This window comes from Electrona antarctica, assembly GCF_951216825.1.
Source record: "Electrona antarctica genome assembly, chromosome: 6".
Classification (NCBI taxonomy): Eukaryota; Metazoa; Chordata; class Actinopteri; order Myctophiformes; family Myctophidae; genus Electrona; species Electrona antarctica.
This window is the reverse complement of record NC_136811.1, coordinates 1,947,805-1,969,187: the sequence shown is the minus strand read 5'-3', so window position 1 is coordinate 1,969,187 and position 21,383 is coordinate 1,947,805. Positions and strand designations below refer to the sequence as shown.

General features: G+C 43.9%; 1 protein-coding gene across 1 annotated transcript; it reads left to right on the top strand.

Moving 5' to 3' along the window:
* Positions 1 to 2,201: 2,201 nt before the first annotated feature.
* LOC306924329 (hemicentin-2-like) lies at positions 2,202 to 21,080 on the top strand (the record flags this gene model as incomplete). The annotated part of the gene is made up of 10 exons (XM_079502821.1): positions 2,202 to 2,280; positions 3,246 to 3,419; positions 3,886 to 3,920; positions 5,675 to 5,710; positions 6,149 to 6,307; positions 17,743 to 17,865; positions 19,019 to 19,190; positions 19,636 to 19,742; positions 20,471 to 20,591; positions 20,698 to 21,080. 10 exons carry the CDS (start codon positions 2,202 to 2,204, stop codon positions 21,078 to 21,080), a joined length of 1,389 nt encoding a protein of 462 aa, XP_079358947.1.
* Positions 21,081 to 21,383: the final 303 nt, after the last annotated feature.

Sequence of the window (21,383 nt, the reverse complement as noted above, 5' to 3'; positions counted from 1 at the left end):
TTCTTCTGGATCGGACTAGTGAAGAAACACGGGGAAGGTTGCCGTATATTAGATTAGTCGATGGGTGGCTCTTCCAAGACAGATTTTGCTCATTAGAAGGCAGGTGTAAGTGACATCCAACCGTTTCTCTAGTTTCTTTGAAAGTGTCCATGTCTCAGAGCCATAGAGTACAATCGGCTCAACGGTCGTCCTAAATATTCTTACTTTTAACATCTTACTAAGCTGGGATGACCAGATTTTATGATCAAGGTCAATACCAACGCAGAACGCACAAGAGTTTGAGACATGGAGGTATTTCACTCAGGAGCTGGAGGGATAGGATAGGATGGGGTAGATATAATAATTAGGGCTGGGACTTTAAATGATTAATATTGATTACTTACTTCTTAATTAAAGAAAATAACACATTTTAATCGCTCTTAGTTTTTGCACCACAGAACCTCTCACTTCTCACTGCACAGGCGTACCGATCATAGCGGTACACAAAATGGGCCAATCAGACCACTTTGCTTGGCCCAGTTGATGGGGAATTTATATTTTAAATGAAGACACACTCATTGATGCACTCATATACTGTACCAAAATCTGTTTCAATTAAAAAATAAAATAAGCTTCTCAGGTCAAATATTGATATGAGATTAAAATGTGATTCATTTTGATTAGTTCATTACAATGCCTCAAATTATTTGCATTATTTTTTTTAATTGAGTCCCAGCCCATAATAATACATTTTATTTGTATTGCACGTTTCATTCACAAGAAATCCCAGAGTGCTACATGGTTAATCAAGTGTGGCGGGTGAAAAGTATCTGCTCGCAACAGAGTAGGCCTATGGCGTGAGATCTCCTTCCTATAAACCGGGTTGAGTCTCTGCCATCTGTAGGTACTGTATGATACAGTTATTCACAATATTACTTTGTATAGCCAAAATGTGTGTGTGTGCGCGTGTGTGTGTGTGTGTGTGTGTGTGTGTGTGTGTGTGTGTGTGTGTGTGTGTGTGTGTGTGTGTGTGTGTGAGAACACAGAGGCTGAATTCCTGTAACACTGACTGTATGACGTGTATGCTCCTGGAAATGGAACTTCAGCAGATGAAAGTTGATGTGCAGCAGTTCCTGATTTACCAGTTGTGTCACAGTCACAGATGAGCTTTGATTACACCAATACAACACACAATTCGGAACACAATTTGAAGTCAGTGGGGCGAACGGTTCTCGAGTTACGTGGATTACAAACGCACGCACGCACGCACGCACGCACGCAGGCAGGCAGGCAGGCAGGCAGGCAGGCAGGCAGACAGACAGACAGACAGACAGACATCATTTATTGTAAGGTGCTTTCACTTTCAAGAAAACATTAGTGATTTTATCGTCTACTCAGGCCTTTGTAGTTTGCAATATGTCTCTTAATCTTAATGTTGTCATCAATGCCATTTTCCTCCAGGCCACATTTATGACTCTCATCGGAGGCATTTAGGGGTTCAGTGTTTCGGTCAAAGATGCTTCACCACAAAGCCAGGAGGAGCTTGGAACCGGGAAACTTCCAGTTCCAAAACAGCTGCATAATGACGTCCTCAATGTGTCCACAATACTCTTCACTAAGACACAGAGGTCCTCAATGTGTCCGAACTCAGAAAAATTTATCCGTGGCAAGTGGCAAAAAAAAAAGTTACAGAAACATTATAATTTTGATTGTAAGACCCAATTACTGAATGCTTGTCTCCACTAGGGCAGTGGTTCTCTAACGTTTGATTTTCAAAAGTACCCCCATAATAAATGTGAGAGTGTATACAAATGGAACCAAACGGATCCGTGAGACAGGTGGCAAGACACGCACATATCAGTCATATTTCTGGAGTACGATATTGAGGTGGGGGAGGGTAGCAGAAGGAATGATGGGTTGGACATGCTTGGAACAGTTACACCCTTTGGAGGTCATCATGACGGCCCACAGGGATAGGCAGGCTATATAAACTCGCACCTACAGGGGGTCGATACACAACCCACTTCAGGTAAGAGAGGCATTTGCATTGGCTGATGGAATTGACGTGTTTGCATGAATTAAGATGCTAGTATCTTGAATGTGTGGAAATATGTGAATGCTCTGGGTGTACATACTGTACATCCAATTTCAATTGTATATGCATTGCTGTAGTCTGTATATATATACATATATATTTTTGTTCTTCCCCACTGATCTCCATGATGTGGACCGTGGTGACAGTGTCCAGTGTTCTACTAGTCCTGTTCATACAGACTGCTAGACTGCAAACTACCAGCACAGGTAAACTGCCTCCAACTCTCCTCATATTAGGATTCACGGTATTATGATGCTTAAAGAGATATTTCACTTCCAAAAAAGTGTTTATCGTCTACTCGTCTACGCTTGTGAATGTGAACACCCGGGACAGTTTTTAAGTTGCTTGATTCAATATTTAGATATTTGATCTTATCAGACACGCCCCATCCTATACAAACTCATTGTAACTTCAAACTCCAATTTAACCATGACACCTGTCCTTGGTTCTGGTGAATTACATCATGTGCCAGCTTTTTTGATAATTCGACTCTTGATCAAAATAAAGACACAGCGTGGTGGCTTTAAAGAAAAGTTGGTAACATTCTTGGAGAGTCCCAATTAATCACTCGCTGAGAAACGTTTAATCTAGTGGGAAACTATTGAAGTCACAGTCGGGTCAAGTTACACACACAAAAAAATACCTTTTATTTACTTTTATTGTGTTTTTCAGTCAGTCACCTTGTAGCATACAGATGCAGTAGATGTATACCTGTTAATAATACCTGTTTGGTATTAAATTGCCTGATCTTGGCGCTTTGTATCAACTGTGTCCTTGCAGTGCCAGAAAAAGAGGATGAATCCAGTACCCTGGCCTTTGTGATCAATGTGACCGGCTCCATGAGAGACGATATAAAGCAGGTGAAAGAGGGCGCCTCTCGGATCCTGGAGAGGACGCTCAGCCGGAAGCCCAGAAAGAAAAGTTGGTAACATTCTTGGAGAGTCCCAATTAATCACTCACTGAGAAACGTTTAATCTAGTGGGAAACTATTGAAAAGTCACAGTCGGGTCAAGTTACACACAAAAAAAACCAACCTTTTATTTACTTTTATTGTGTTTTTCAGTCAGTCACCTTGTAGCATAAAGATGCAGTAGATGTATACCTGTTAATAATACCTGTTTGGTATTAAATTGCCTGGTCTTGGCGCTTTGTATCAACTGTGTCCTTGCAGTGCCAGAAAAAGAGGATGAATCCAGTACCCTGGCCTTTGTGATCGATGTGACCGGCTCCATGAGAGACGATATAAAGCAGGTGAAAGAGGGCGCCTCTCGGATCCTGGAGAGGACGCTCAGCCGGAAGCCCAGACCCGTCCAGAACTTTGTGCTGGTCCCATTCCATGATCCAGGTAGCCTTCGATTAAACAGTTTTCCTTAGATTACATTTACACCATACGTACATTCCATGTATCATGGAACTCTGACATTTAAAATAACAGTCTAGTCTATAGAGGAACAGCATTTTTGCTAAATTGCTACACCGTTTTGTTGATCGAGTTCTACAGTAGGCTATAGAGGTTTACTTGAACAGCTCAATGTAAAACATCTGTAAGTCTGGATCACATGTTAAGTGGCAACAAAGAGCTCCAGCATGCAAGCTCAACCATGAGTAGCCTATACCACAGCAGGCGGAGCATAGCCTATACACTTGCAAGCCAGTGTTTCTCAAACGTTTTATTTGTGTCTCAAATAATCAATATAGGCTACCTAATACTATAGTACAGACGCAGATAGTAAAGGAATTCTAGACCACATGACAGACGATATGGAACAAAATTGTGTACAATATCAGGTCTCATCAATGCTTTCTCATAGGTATTGGCCCTGTGTCCATCACGACAGACCCTAAGGCCCTTTCCCAATTCCCCCCTTCTCCATGGCCCTTAGCCCTTCCCCTTGCTGATGCGCGTTCACGTGAGGAGGAAGGGTTTTCTCAATTCTCTTTGGAGCGAGGGTTAGGGCCGAGGGCGAGGGTTAGGATCCCCTTCAAATGAAGGGACTTCGCGACCAGACTTAAAACGGAGGGACATCACAGAGGGCGGAAGGCGGACGAGGTAAGACGCCTTTTTCGTCCTTTATTATGGAAGAATATGATAATAACCAATATTATTTGAATGTGTTAACAATCTGCATCGCCAAAAATATCGCAATCTCTAGCAAAGGTTAACGTTACCTCACTTGAACTAACGATATGCTACGGCGTTGCATTCATACAACGTTACGGTAACGTTAACCATTAATTTGGCATCGGCGCTTTTTTATTTTTTATTTACCGCTGGTGCCCCGGTGGAACAACTCGGATGCAAACTAGCTTAACTAGCAGGCATCAGTCCGACCCCCCAGACCACGATATGTCAACATTCTGCAGTTTTGGAGCTCTTAAAAGCCGTGAAATAGCCTACTGTACCTACATAACGCTGTCGCTGCATAACGTTGGCTACTCGCTGCAGTGAAAGCTTGTATGGTTTTATCATGACCAATGTTATGCTAATCCCCACAAGTTGCAAAAGTGACATAACTAATTAGCAATGGTGTTGTTTTTTCCCCCAGGCAAACCAGCTATGGAACAGACTGCAAGCTGCTGTACAGCCTGTACATTGGATGGAGATGAATCACGATGACATTTTCATTGTCCTAAATGTTGTTGAATTTGAAACATTATCATTCATATGATCATATGTAGCATACCACGACTTGTCATAGGACATGATAGAAAATGACTGTTCTTAATGATATTAAAAACAATGAACACAGTGACCACAGCCCCTTCTTTCTATACTGTAAATTGTTTTTCCTTTTTCTAACCCTGTATATGATATAACTGTACCCATTCTATACAAACTGTTAATACAATAATCAATGAATCAGGTACAACTGTTGAGCAGGTGTCAGAATGAGCTATATCTAGCTGAATTTCATTCTGGTGGGCTACCAAGATGAGACAAAATTCCAATATATTTGTTTCATCATAACCACAGCAATGTTTACGTTCCATCTCTTCTCCCAAAATAGCCGATCTACAGCTTATGGAAAGTGGTTTCCAAAGTGGGTTATGGGGACCCCCAGGGGTCCTTGGGAGAGTTCCAGGGGGTCCCCAGCTAAATTATAGTTTGGAACCAAATGGACCCATAAGGGTCCATTTATACACTCAGTTAATTAACATTGATTTTACAATATAAATTGGGGGTCCCAGAGACAGAAATGCCATCAAATGGGGGTCCATGGACTAATGCATGTCACACTGGCGGTCCGTGACACTGCTAGATTCGTAAAAATCTATGGGGTCCCTGGCATATCTCTTCAAATGGGGGTCTGCAGGCTAATTATTGTCAATTTGGGGGTCCTTGACATGAAAAAGTTTGGGGACCACTGGCCTGTAGTGAGCTTGCAGATCAGCTATTTTCTGAGAACAGGTTGTATATCAATATATCAATATCTACAAGGGACGTTCAATATTTAGGGACGTTCCAATTCCTAGGGTGATGATTTATCCCCCTACCCCTTGACACTCATTATGAAGGGACAAGGGGAAGGGGCAAGGGATAAGGGGTAGGGCCAAGGGCTGAGGGGTAGGGTTAAAAAAGGAATTGGGAAAGGGCCTAAGAAATTCCAGCAGGACCTCGATAAGTTGTCTGTAGCGGTGAGTACCAGGTCCAAAACCAGAGGACACTATATATATATATATATATATATATATATATATATATATATATATATATACTTACATTTTCATAACCTAACCACATTGATTTCACTGTGACTTTTCCTGTGTTGTATTGTATTCATAAAGTCTACATAAATATCTATCCAATCTAACTTTTATTAAGATAACAATTTAGGCAGTTTTCTGAATTTCTGCTTCATTTCATTTTAGTTTGGAGAGTTTATAGAGAGGAATCTTGCAACACAGGTCTCTTAATTGAATAAAACCAGGGACATTATGATTCTGTGGTTGACAATGGTTAACTACTGACATGATATTTCTATGTATTTATTTGTTTCATTAAATCAGTGCATTTCACAGAACAGTGCTTCATCAATGTGATTTGATCGGTGGCTTTTTGACTGAATCTGACAGGGTGGAGGGGACTGTCCTGAGATGAGTACGGGAGGCATAAAGAAGGCTCTGGAGGTTTCCCTTCCTCGGTCCTTCATCTATGTCTTCGCTGACGCCAGCGCCAAGGACTATCACCTCAAACCAGATGTTCTGAAGCTGGTGGAGCAACGACAGTCACAGGTATGTACAGCACAAGGCATTATCCATTGGAACCTTAGCATCCCTATAGACTGGAGGGTATGCGCGTGACATCATCATCATACCCGGAAGTAATGCAGGAACACCCACTGAGTGGCAAAAAACTACTTTCCGGCCTTGACAGCCCATTATATCCAAACTGAAAAGTCTTATCTGATTGTATTAAACAATGTTAAACAACGTTAAACTCACTTTGCCACTCAACTTTGCCACTCGATTTGCCATTGACTTTATGCAAGTGCATACCCTCTATTCTGGGAGGAACATTTGTGACATGTTGTGAGCTTGTAGATCAGCTATTTTTGAGAGATTTGGTGTAGTAGAGGGAAACAAGAGTACAACGCCAACTCAGGTCTAGGTTTACTAAAGTGTAAATGAGTCCGATACCGGTTCCGGTTATCGATTCTGGTTCCTAACGGTTACAAAATGGTATAAAAGAGGTCAAGTTTTTATCTAACAAAAACGTTTAATTTAATTTAAGTGCCCTTTAAGCCAAGGGCACTTTCACACCGGATTCGTTTTTCGTTTTAAACGAACCATGGCCCACTTACCCCTTTGGTTCGGTTGGTGTGAACGTGCATCCGAACTCTGGTGCGGATCAAATAAACAAACCAAAAAAGGCCGAACTCGGTCCGCTTCCAAACGAACCAAGGTGCGGTTCGTTACTGGTGTGAACGCATTCGGACTTTATAGAGGACCAAATATAGGAAGATAGCCAAAATAGCCGTCGGGCATCGGCAGTTGTGAGGTTGCTTTAATAATTTGTTATAAAAGCATGTTTTTTACGGGAATCACTATTGATATATGACAGCAGCTGCCAGCTGATTATAATATAGTAGACACGCATCCTAGGAGGCGCAGCGCAAATGTAATTGCAGCGTGGTTCACATGTGCAAAAATAACATATAGCCACAAGCCTACAAGACGTACAAGTTATCGACACGGAATGGTATGTATGGTTCCGTATGGTAGGCCTACAGTATGTAAGCTTGTAGATCTGTTCATTTTAAGCCTACATCATCATGAATGCATGCGATGCATGCTGTGACGGCCCGAAATGGTCCCCGAGCCGTCTACTGTGACACCTGTCACTCACCCCTGGGAACCGCCTTTTGAAATGCCCCGTTGAGTGCGCGGGTGCGAGTTTGGAGCCAGACAGAGAGACAGTGTGAGAGAGAGGACTGAACGAGGAAGTTAGCCCCTCGATTCGAGTGTGTTTCGTGTCGTTTTGGTCCGTATAAAGTGGCGTAGCCTCGGGCGTTTATAAAACCTGCAGAGCTACAAACAACCCTTCAACGGACGACAATAAAGGAAAACCTACAACGATCCCCGCATCTTGAGCTGTCTCTGTCCCTGTCATCTATCACAAACGGAGCAGTGGTATTTCCCCCCTTTATTATTTCAAGCCTGTTTTGTTTATTATTTTGTTGTTTGAAAAGAGCCGATCTGCTCGGACAGACGGACTCACACATTGACATTCACATTGCGTCACGCCGATCTGAACACTTTGAATACTTGCCGGGCACGGACCCGTGGTACACTGTTCTACATTCATTTTCTTATTCTTATTCTTATTCTTATTATCTATGAACTTGGGAAGGTAAACGTGTTGGTGTGAATTGACGGTGGAAGGTTACGTGTGTAACCCCAGTTCCTGACATGCATCTTTTGTTTCTTTTGTTTATTTAACTGTTGGTTTGTTCATGAACTGTGGTGAATTGCTTTATGGTTGAATTCCTTCAATATAATAACTTGAACTGAGTTGACAAGTGTTTGTGTTTATTTCTTGGTGTAAGGGTTTGCATTTTAATGTGCAAGTCCTTTGTGTCGGTTACACGTGTGGTTAAACCCAGATGAGGAAGAACTCAAACAAAAGGAGAAATATTATTTCTCTGGTAGACCAGATCTACCTGGCACCCCTAAAACCGTTAACCAGCCTAAGCGGAAACCGTTACATAAAAGTGGCACCCCAGATGGGACTTCTAAAACACTGAGAAAAATAAAACAAACATGGATCAAAGTCAACTCAACCAAACAAACGCTGGAGTCAATCAGTCAAACAATTCAGTCAACGAGGCACCTGATGTTCTCAATCAACCAATCAATTCAGCCGATCAGTCACTTGACGCCGCCCACCAACCAGTCAATCACTCACTTGGCGCCGCCCCTCAACCAGTCAATCCACCACTTGGTGCCGCCCTCCAACAAGTCAATCATTCAGTCAATCAACCAGTCAATCAATCAGCCAATCAACCTGTCAATCAACCAATCAGTGGAGCCAACAGTGTTCAGGAGGAAGGAAGCCACACCAGCCATTCTATCCTTGATATGGACCTCATTGATTTAACACACCATGATCTTCCACCTGCACAAGGCCGAAGGCCACCTCCACCTCTTTTCCCACCTCCGTTACTCCAAATTCAAGGTGATGTACTCGGTCTGCGTCAGAACCAACACAGATCTCAGAATCTCATTCATGACCAAATCACACAACTCAGAGAGAAACAGGAAAGCGACACATTGGAGCTCAAATATGCCATTGACACACTGTCTAACCACATAACACAACTCCATGATCAGGACAAAGGGGACATGAATATTGTTATTGACAAACAGTTTGATTATCACAGAACACAACTCTTCACTGGCATTCAGTGGCGCTTACAGAACCACCACCAGGAGCTTCTCAAAGAAGTAAACGCCATCACTACTCCTTTAATGAATTCAATAACCCACTTACAAATGGAGCTTTCACAATGCAGCCAAATGTTAAAGAACATGTCTGTTGACATGACCACTCTCAAACAAAGGTCACTGCACACAGCTTCTGTGGTATCCTCCACTCTGCCACCCCCTGAAAAACAAACCACCTTCTCCAACCCAGTGGCCACACGTCATGCCACACCCTCCCAGAAGCACTCTACTATGCATCCTTGCCCTCAGAATCATGGTCTCCTTAACACTTCACCAATCACCTCTGCCCATCCTTCTTGCTCTCCTGTTCATACGTCTGCTCATACTGATATGTTTCGACGCGCTGTAGGGAAACTGCCAATTAATTTGGAATTTCCTACTTTTGGGAAGAAGGATGACAGCTCTGATCCACTCCTTTACCTTGAGAGGTGTCATGATTTCCTTGCTCTCAATCCTCTAGCAGATGACGAATTGCTTGCCACATTACGCAATGTGCTTGATGGAACTGCTAGAGATTGGTGGAACGTGGCACGCTTGAACACGCACTCTTGGGCTGACTTTGAGAACAAGTTCTCTTCTGCTTTCTTGTCTGAAGACTACACGGATGAGTTAGCCGACAGAGTCAGAAACCGTGTTCAAGGCGAGAAGGAGAGTATCAGGGACTTTGCTTACAGCTACTACTCGCTGTGCAAACGCTGGAACCCAGACATACAGGAGGATGAGGTCATCAAGTTGATTCTCAAAAATATCAACCCTCTTCTCGCTAGCCAGCTCAGAGAGAGAGCAACTACTGTCGACTCACTTGTTCGGCTGGGGCAGCAGTTCGAAAAGGACAGAGTATGTCAACAACAATACGACCTGCGCACCAGACCCTCAAACAAGCAGACAAACAAACAACCCAACCAGACCAACCAAAGCCAACCCTCTCAGTCAGAGTCCACATCCAATGTTGGACTATTCTGTTGGAGATGTAATAAGAAGGGCCATTCGCCGGACTCTTGTTACTCTCTGCTACCGCCTGACCACCCCAAAAACCGGAACAGGTCCTCAAATAAAAACCAATCATCCAATCCTAACTCTCAGCAACAGACAAACCAACCGACACTCGGTGCTTTAACCCAACCAGAAAGACCCAGAGAAAACTCTTATGTCTATCCTTCCATAGTCCCTCCCCATCGACCAATACCACGTCAGCTGGTCTTACCTCTGGCTGTAGGGCTGTGGACAGGACAAGCCATACTGGACACTGGGTCATCCTACACTCTACTCAATGAGCAGCTGTGGACTGAAGTGAAGACCAAAAACCAGAAACTTCACCCTTGGGTTGAAGGTCCTTTGTATCTGGCTGATGGTGGAGCCAAGCAACCACTTGGATGGAGTGAGGTTGAGCTTCGACTATGATCAGTGTTACACGATCCCTTCAGTCATTCTACCTCCCGAAACTCTTGCTTTCCCTGCTGTGTTGGGACTTGTCTTCATGTACATCAGTGGTATCCAGATGAATGTCACTCATAACTCTTACTGGTTCCCTCATAACCCCGGTAAGAAGTACTCTTTCTTGTCAGAAAGGGCAAAGCTACAGGATTGGCGTCCTACTGTCGCATTCTTTTCTGCTGTCCCTCCCTTTCTGCCCACCCAGAACAACCCAGTTGATCTACTTGAACTCGCAGTAAAGAGAGCTCAACTGGAACAGTCTGAAGAGTTAAAACTGCTGGCACAGCTACGCCGGAATTCTGATGTATGTACATCACTGCTGGGACGCACTGGGCTCTTGAAGCACAAAATACATCTTACACAAGAAACTGTGCCCATCAAGCAAAAGCCCTATCGTTTGTCTCCAGCCAAGTACAGCATCCAACATGAACTTCTGCAGGATATGCTGGCCAAAGACATCATTGAACGGTCCATGTCTCCCTGGGCTTCTCCTGTTGTCCTTATCCCCAAGAAGACAGGAGATTACTGGTACTGCGTGGACTACAGAAAGTTGAACAGTGTCACCCAAAACGATGCGTACCCTCTGCCTACCATCAACGAGATCTTGGAGTCCTTGTCTGGCTCAGTTATCTTCACCACCCTTGACCTTAACAGTGGATATTGGCAGGTTGAAATGGATCCACCTAGCCGTGACATGACTGCCTTTGTCTGTGCGGAAGGCCTTTACCGCTTCAAGGTTATGCCATTTGGGCTGAAGAATGCGCCAGCCACCTTCCAAAGACTCATGGAGACCGCATTGGGTGAGCTGAAGGGGAAGAACTGCTTTGTATATCTTGACAATATCATAATCTATTCCCAGGACAGAGAACAACATTTCCAGGACCTCCAGGAAGTGTTGAACAAACTGAGGGAAGCTGGCTTAACTGTCAACATTAAAAAGAGCAATTTCTGCCAGACTTCACTGAAGTTCCTTGGACACATTGTGTCAGCCCAAGGAATCGAGGTGGATCCTGGAAAGGTCAGCGCAGTCCAGGACTTGCCTGTACCAATAAACCTCAAGGCTCTACAGAGATTTCTGGGCATGGCCGGCTGGTACCACCGGTATGTACCCAACTTCTCGCACATAGCCGATCCTCTGAATGCCTTGAAGCGGAAGGGGGCAAAGTTTAAATGGACGGCTGCGTGTCAGACTGCCTTTGACACTCTGAAACACCACCTTGTCACCCCTCCAATACTTAGACACCCAAACTTTGACTTACCCTTTGTGGTATACACCGATGCCAGCGATGTCGGTGTGGGAGCAGTACTCGCTCAACGGACTGGACTTGGTACTGAAGAAGTGCTGGCATTCGCCAGTAGAACAGAGCGGAACGCAACTATTCAACCACCGAGCAGGAATGTCTTGCTGTTGTGTGGGCTCTGGAAAAGTGGCGATACTATCTTGAAGGCAGGTTCTTCACTGTCGTCACTGACCATTCGTCACTTGTGTTGGTGTTCAAAACGCACAACCCCAGTACCAGACTTATCAGGTGGGCACTTCGCTTACAAGAATTCACCTTTGCAGTGGAGTACAGGAAGGGGAAGTACAACACAGTCCCGGATGCACTCTCAAGAGCTCCGGTAGATCCTGTTGACCATTCTAAACCCACTTGTGCCACAGTCTTGTCCAGCCATCGAGACTCGCCTACAGATGACTTCCCTCTCTCAGACGAGACCATCTGGAAAGCCCAGCAGGAAGATCCTGAAACACAGGTCATCTACCAGAACATTCTGGATGAGGGAGAACAGGTCATCAACCCTACCACAAAGTTGACCATCATTGAGGACAAAGTCTACCGTATCTTGGAGTTGCCCCACTGAACCCTCTACCAAGTATACATTCCACAACCTTTCCGTCTATAACTCTTACAACACTTCCATGAACACCCAATAGCAGGTCATCTGGGCAGATTCAAAACGTACAAACGACTTCAGGCAGTACTGTACTGGCCAAACCTCAGCTTGGATGTCAAGACCCACACCAAAAACTGCCCGGTTTGCCAAGTGTACAAGCCTGAAGGCCGAAAGACTGCTGGGATGTTGCAGCAAACCATTGTCTCCCAACCGTGGGAAATGTTGGGAGTGGACATAATGGGTCCATTCCCAAAGAGCTCCAAACAAAATGAGTATCTGCTCGTTTTTGTCGATTATTACTCCAAGTGGGTAGAGCTCTTTGGTCTTCGTCAGGCCACTGCAAAGACCGTCTCCAACATTCTCACAAGGGAGATCTTGACGCGCTGGGGAGTACCAGACTTCATCCTTTCAGACAGAGGTTCTCAGTTTGTCTCAGACCTCTTCGAGGAGACCTGCCAAAGGTGGAACTTGAAACACAAGCTGACCACAGCATATCACCCTCAAACGAATCTCACGGAGAGAGTGAATCGAACTCTGAAGACAATGATTGCCTCTTACGTAGGGACCCAGCACAAACACTGGGATCAGCACCTTCATGAGTTTGCTCTTAACTCAGCCGTGCAAGAGTCTATTGGAGTGACGCCTGCAGAGTTGAACCTAAGCCGTCCTCTTCGTGGACCCTTGGATCAGGCTCTTCAACCTCAGAACGCTACGCCAGACTCTGCATGCTACGACCAGGTAGTTCAGCTTCATGACTTGAAAGCTCTTGTCAATGAGAATCTGACAAAAGCCAGAGTTAAGCAGAAGAGGAACTACGACAAGAAGAGACGGGAAGTCCAGTTCCAAGTACGGGATCGGGTGTGGTTAAGGACCCACCCGTATAAAATCCTTTACAGCCAAGCTAGCCCCAAAATGGCAAGGTCCATATAGGATTGTGGAGCAGCTGGGCCCTCTGAACTATCGAGCGGTTAAGGAAGAAACGGGTGAAGACATGCGTGTTGTCCATGTCTCACGCCTTAAGGCCTGTTACCCCTCGGCAGAGGAAATGGAGGAATTGGAGCGCCGTAAAGTTCTGGATATCCTGGAGGAGGAAAGCGACGAGGAGACCTTCCTTGGTTTTCCGGACTCTGAAGTCTCCCCAACTAAAATTTCTGTCCCCTCAGAGAACCCTGTGACGACAGAGGAAGAGGAGGATGAGGATGAAAGTTTGCTGGAGACTAAAGCCCCTACTGGTCGTTACCAGTTGAGGAAAAGGAGCCCAAAACGATATGGGAAGTAAATGGACGTAAGGATAGGACCTTACTTTTTTCAGGGGGGGAGGTGTGTGACGGCCCGAAATGGTCCCCGAGCCGTCTACTGTGACATCTGTCACTCACCCCTGGGAACCGCCTTTTGAAATGCCCCGTTGAGTGCGCGGGTGCGTGAGCGAGTGCGAGTTTGGAGCCAGACAGAGAGACAGTGTGAGAGAGAGGACTGAACGAGGAAGTTAGCCCCTCGATTCAAGTGTGTTTCGTGTCGTTTTGGTCCGTATAAAGTGGCGTAGCCTCGGGCGTTTATAAAACCTGCAGAGCTACAAACAACCCTTCAACGGACGACAATAAAGGAAAACCTACAACGATCCCCGCATCTTGAGCTGTCTCTGTCCCTGTCATCTATCACAAACGGAGCAGTGGTATTTCCCCCCTTTATTATTTCAAGCCTGTTTTGTTTATTATTTTGTTGTTTGAAAAGAGCCGATCTGCTCGGACAGACGGACTCACACATTGACATTCACATTGCGTCACGCCGATCTGAACACTTTGAATACTTGCCGGGCACGGACCCGTGGTACACTGTTCTACATTCATTTTCTTATTCTTATTCTTATTCTTATTATCTATGAACTTGGGAAGGTAAACGTGTTGGTGTGAATTGACGGTGGAAGGTTACGTGTGTAACCCCAGTTCCTGACATGCATCTTTTGTTTCTTTTGTTTATTTAACTGTTGGTTTGTTCATGAACTGTGGTGAATTGCTTTATGGTTGAATTCCTTCAATATAATAACTTGAACTGAGTTGACAAGTGTTTGTGTTTATTTCTTGGTGTAAGGGTTTGCATTTTAATGTGCAAGTCCTTTGTGTCGGTTACACTTGTGGTTAAACCCAGATGAGGAAGAACTCAAACAAAAGGAGAAATATTATTTCTCTGGTAGACCAGATCTACCTGGCACCCCTAAAACCGTTAACCAGCCTAAGCGGAAACCGTTACAATGCGAGAGAGAGAGGTTTATTTCAACTCGTGCCCCCTCCTTTTTTCTCTGTCGTGTGTGTGTGTGTGTGTGTGTGTGTGTGTGTGTGTGTGTGTGTGTGTGTGTGTGTGTGTGTGTGTGTGTGTGTGTGTGTGTGTGTGTGTGTGTGTGTGTGTGTCGCGCGCGCACACATATGGGGGGAGAGACCCGATATGATATAGCTCTATGGGAGAGACGCAGTCACGCAGATACAGAGAAATATTTAAAATCATCCTGTCTCGCTCTATAGCGCACGGCCGGTCGGCCGCACGAATAGAAAGATCCAAAGTTGACAACTTCAAGACGAATGTCAAGAGTAGTCTACATGTAAGCCATTTAGCCTATAATGTTAAATAAGCTACACACATGGTCCCAAATGATTAATTGATTACATAGCAAAAGACGTGAAACTAGGTCAACTCAATTTGCTGCAGCGGAGCTGTTCTGACTTGAAGCATAGGCTACTGACCAGCACGGCTTCAAGTTTAAACCATAATATGACAAATTCCCCGCCGATTTGATGCACAGAAATAACATATTATATCTAATCGGGTTAAGGTGCACATGGAAGAAATGTCCTTTTTATCTGGGGCGCGTTCGGAAATAGCGCACTGTGCAATGCAAACTAATAGGCGAGTGCGCTCCCGGTGCGCATTTCCGAACGCACCCCTGGGATGGCTTGTTGTATAGGCTATACGTCTCCGGTTGCATGCAGCAAGCACATTATTGTTCAAGCTGCTCCTCTGTTGCTCTTATTTGGCTTATTAAAAAAATATGAAGAACTAGAAAAAGTGCCCTTCTGGGCACAGGTCTCCACCAGGAGGATAGGACTGTGTTTGGCAAAATGTTTAGGAGTAATGTAAACATGTTTATTTGTTTGTTTGTTTTTTGCAACAATTGTCTTGTTGGAGTGAAAACTTTGGAAGGCAATGTTAGCCAATCGGTGTAGAATCTGAGAAATCCAACAGACTCGTCTTGATCACATGACTACAGAGATCATGTGTACCGATTTGCGTGAGATTTGGATGAAATCTGTGCGACTAACATAAGCAATGTGTTTAGCAGAAATCGGCCTCATGGTGGCGCTATAACCGGCAGATGTGGAGGGATGCAGGGAAAATGTTTTTCCATGGCCTCTAGGGAGTGCGCATACATACGTTGTATACAGATTGATGTAGTTATAGCTAAAAACAGGAATTGGCCTGTTATAGCACCACCATGAGGCTGATTTGGAAAAGAATGAGTGGCATGTCGTCCTCGGCCTAGTGGAAATGTGCGTGTATAATTTCACGGAAATTGCACACTGTTTTTGTGATTTGTGGCATTTTGTTCGAAACGGACCAATCATGTGAGCTTTGGAAGCCAATATTAGCCAATCAGGATGGGAAATGGTGCAGATCCGTGTTGATCAGAATCAGAATCAGAATCAGAAGACTTTATTGCCATGACATGTAAACATGTTAGGGATTTGGTTTGGTGGACAGCAGAGTGCAGTTACAACATTAGGACAAGTGCAAAACAGGACAAGACAAAGAATAGTGAATAAAATAAAGTGCAGAGAGTTCAAGTGATCAGTTCAGAGCACAAGTCAGTCCATTCCACTCTGAGTGGGGGTGGAGAGAGGATAAAGGGGGGTCAGGGGGGGACACCAGCAGCGTTGAGGAGCCGGATAGCCATGGGGAAAAAGCTGTTTGAATGTCGGGCCTTCATAGTCTTTAGGGACCGCAACCTCCTGCCTGAGGGAAGCAGGGCAAAAAGACTGTGGCCTGGGTGTGCAGGGTCAGCCATGATCTTCCTGGCCCTCCTCGAAGCTCTACTCCTAAACAGGGCCTCAAGGGGGGGCAAAGGGCAGCCAATCACCCTCTCTGCTGATCGTATGACCCGCTGCAGCTTGGCCTTGTCCTAGGCCGCTGCAGCGGGGAACCAAACAGTAATGGCGAGGGTGATGATAGATTCTATGATGGCAGTATAGAAGTTAACCAGCAAGGTCCTTGGGAGGTGGAATTTCCTCAGCTGTCTCAGAAAAAACAGTCTCTTCTGGGCCTTTTTTGTGAGGGTGTCGATGTTGGGCCCCCACTTCAGGTCCCGAGAGACTGTCACATGACTATGTAGATAGTGTATACCGAATTGTGTGATGTATGGATAAAATGTGTATGGGTAATCTACAGAAATGTGTTTTGCCTAAATCGGCCTCATGGTGGCGCTATAACAGGCCGTTGAGGAATATTTGGGGCAGAGGTTCATCGTTGGCATCCATGGAGTGTGTGTGCACAGTTTGGCATGGATTGGGCCAACGGTGGCGGAGATTAGCTGATAACGGACGGACGGAAGGAAGGAAGGAAGGAAGGAAGGACACACACACACACACACACGGACGGAGTGCAAAACATACTCTCTCCCCATGCCTTCGGCCTGGTGGAGACATTGACAATGAATGCAATAGCAAGTTGTTGCTGTCATGTAAGGGAGGCATACTATGGTCCGACGGAGCATTGGTTCGACATGCGTCCGCACCTCGGACTAGCACCTGCTCCCGTGCTTGCGGTTATGGTTAGGTTAGGGTTTGAGGTGGGTTGTCGTTTTTCGGACCAATGACAAGTCGTACTAAAGTACTGCACCCGTCATGTAATTGCTGTTCTCTTCTCTCTCTGTGTGACTGAACTACTGAAGGTTGTGCCCAAAAATTGTAGACAGTGGTTTCCCCTCATGTTCTTTTTCTCTCGTAAAATGACCTCTTTTCTTTTTTTCACCATTATGTTCGCTTAACATGTCCACGTGTAATTTGTTTACATATTTTGTTCGCTTTACAAAGTCCTGTGTGAACACCAAACGGACCAAAATCAAAATGCAAATATTTGGTCCTTGGTCCTTGATCCGGACCTTCTAAGCGAACTTTGGGTGTGAAAATGGCCTTAGTCAATTTAAGACAGTAATGAATAGAGTAACATCCTCTCCTTTATTCAACACTTAAATCATTTGAGCGTTTAATTAAAATAATAATAATAATAATAATAATAATAATAATAATAATAATAATAATAATAATAATAATAATAATAATAATAATAATAATAATAATAATAATAATATATAGCTCAATCAAGTCTTCTGTTCACTGTGTGGTTCTAAGGTGGTGTTTGTGCTGACTGGGGACTGTGGGGACCGCACTCATCCTGGTTACACAGCCTACGAGGACATTGCAGCCAGCTCCTCTGGACAGGTCTTTAACCTGGGCAAAGACAAAGTCAAAGACGTGAGTGGATATAGGATACAGACCTAGGCCATCCTTTATTGATCCCAGGTAAGGAAAAGATCACTTTTAAAAAAAAAAGACAGAAAAGGTAAGAAAAGTCAAATAGGGTTGGTAATAAATCATTTAAAAAAAGGTTACAATGGTCTTTAATTATTAATAATTAATTAATCGATGCTTGGCAATGCATGCAGAACTAGCAGAATAACATGTAATTCATGGGTGTGGTTTCTTTCTTAAAATTGAATATAGTCCCCACTCCTTTTCTCATTGTATGTAGCTAAATGTGTGTGGGGGCAAATTGTAAAAATATTGTATTTATATTTATTCAAAAATGACAAAACATACCCCAAAAGGGGTTCTCGTCCATAATGGGTTAACTCCCCATAATCCATACCGATTTTACAAAGTGATTGAAATGAATTGCGTGCTTATGTCACTGGACTTTTGATTGATTGATTGATTGAGATATTTATTAACAGTTTGCAGAATTACAGTACATTTCGGGGGGTGAGGCCAAGTAGGAGCCTGAAATACTAATACAAATATTTAGTTTGGGAATAAGGGACCATTAGTGGTCTTTAGTTTGGGAATAAGGGACCATTTTCTGGCCAATGTGGACAGTTAGACTTAATTAGTGGGTCTTCTTCACATGTTTCTAATGAATGGTCTTACATTAAAAACAAAACGTACATACTTCTAGACAAGCTTCTGATGTATCTTTCTACATCAAAGCAATGCTATTATGTCCATATTCAGTGTGTTCTGTGTGATCACTGATTACAGTGCTTGGGGTGGCCTGCTTTTACAGCATTAATGCTCAGCTAATCAAATCATTGCTATGGGGTACACACGCACACCCACAAACTGGGCATCAAAAAAGAAAAAGCTGCCAAAGGAATCGTCATGTACATGCCAAAGTTATTAAGATATCTCAAAGAGACGATAACTATGAAATACAAATAAATCAAAATACACATCAATCGGAGGGGGTTATAAGGAGGTTGGGCCATCACCTTCTCTCCTTCTCATCCTTTTCACCTTCTCATCCTTCCTGTCCTGGCCCAGCATGGTACTGTTTCTTTGCGAATCCCTGACGGGACTTTGTCTTTGACCATTATATGGTGTTTCCCATGCACGCCCACTTCCCATGCAGGTTCTGAAGTGGGTGGAGGAGAACCTTCAGGCCCGGAAGGTTCATCTGCTGTCCTCCAACCACGACGGTGCTCAGGAAAACACGTGGGAGCTGCCCTTTGACCCCAGCCTGAGAGAGTTCACCGTGTCGCTCAGTGGACCGGCACCGCAGATCCAGCTCACAGATCCCCTCGGTATAGGCAGATGATTCATGCCAAAGTTTCTTCGTGTTTGAGTCAAAAATGTCAACTGTATGCATGGAGCCATCCTTAAGTCCCAACTTTACTGCATATTGGCTGGTCTACTGTTAAAGCTTTAGGGTCTTAGACATACATAGAAATTATGCTGATTTTTGTTGCCATAATGGATGCGTGATTATGGCATGCTGTAACACCTTTATGGCGGCTATCATCAGCTGCTTTAAGGAAAGTGTGGGTCCATTCATCTCTATAGGTAGACAACACATTTTTATAAAGTTTAACCATTTTAACTGTGTCCGTATTATGGGGCGAACATTCAGTGAAAATAGCTCAGGCTCACAACGTGTTGCAAAAGATATTTGGTGTGGAGAGGAAACAATAGACGAGAATAAACATTTTCTTAATTGAAAAGATACTTTTGTCTGTTGTTTTTCTGTAGGTCACGTTGTTGGTGTGGAACAAGGTCTCACCGAGCTATTGAACATCTCCAACTCAGTTCGTGTCGTCAATCTGAAGTTCCCCAGACCTGGAGCGTGGAATCTGAAGGTATAGCCCCAGGAATAAATTAAATTAAATTAAATTAAATTAAATTAAATTAAATTAAATTAAATTAAATTAAATTAAATTAAATTAAATTAAATTAAATTAAATTAAATTAAATTAAATTAAATTAAATTAAATTAAATTAAATTAAATTAAATTAAATTAAATTAAATTAAATTAAATTGGCTTCATTCAGTTGTATTATCCCTAATTAGCCCACATTGTGGCTGGCAGGCGTAAGTGTTCAAATTGAGACCATGTCCCCCATTGTAACTGGCAGGCATCACTGTTCAAATGCCCTATTGGCCTATTAGTTAGTCTCCTAGTTGGTTTTCAGTTGTAAATCTCTCTTTTCCTGCAAGATGTGTTTTAAGTATGTTAAAATGTTGTTAAAATAACATGAAAAATATGCCCTAGGCTACAGTATCAAGTCGGCCATACCACCCAGGACTAAAATTAGCATTTAAAACAAATGTGACACGCCAGAGGCAGAGGGGTTTAATAACAAAATTATTATAGGCAATAGTATGCCTACCCTATCCCTAATGTATGCACTAATCTATGTTTTGTTAAGTATGCAATATTGTGTATGTAAAAATCTAAATAAAAGTAATGTGATTCCGATACCGATTACATTTGTATTGTTAAGAGTTGATCATGATTTATTGTAACATTTTCATGTAGGCTATAGACCAACAGGACCAGTAAATATCTAAGCGTTATTTTTCCAGGTCAGCAGCAGTGGACAGCACACTCTGAGGGTGACGGGTGTCAGCAATCTAGACTTCCGTGCTGGCTTCTCCAGTGCACCCACCTCTGACTTCAGCTCCACCAGGGAGAGGTCTATAGAAGGTACTGTGCACGCGTTGGATCTGTTCGCGTGTTTGGCAAATCTCATTTAGCTGAGATCATGTGTGGAAGAAGGTGAATAATCATGTCCTTTCATCCCTTCTCCCAGGAGTTCCAGCGCACGTTCTGTTGAAGTTCACAGGATTAAGCCCCCCGGGCCAGCTCAGCTATGTGGAGCTGGTGTCCGGTTCAGGGCACTCACTTGGCAATATCTCCGTGCCAATGCCTTCTGACCGGGGTGGCCGAGGGCTGTGGAGTCTCCCTGAGTTTCACACCCCCTCCCAGGGTTTCTTCATCAAGGTGACTGGGGAGGATGATGAGGGATACCACTTCCAGAGGCTGTCAGCTGTCAGTTATGCCAACACGGTCAGGGCAGCCCTGACAACAACCACTGTGGTCACTACGAGGTCTCCAACCACAACCTCTCCCACAGCACGGCCTGCAACCGAACGTAACTATCTCCTCCCATCTGTAAACATAATCCCTACATGATTGTTTTTGAGCTGTGCTGCAGCCTCATATGATTGGACATCATGTTGTTGACAATTAAGACGTCATCATTGTGATGAAAGGCACCGTGCACATCACACAAGTGTGATTTTTAAAGTGCGGCGGATAACCAAACCAATTGTGCCTTTTATGACTAAAGCATGAAACTTTCAGAATATCATCTACACACCCCAAGGTTTGATTTCAGACGTGGAACCACTTTCTGAATGACATATGGTGACCTTGAGGAGTCATTGACCTCAAAATTGAATTTTTGCACGTTTTGCTCCATTATTTTCCACTATA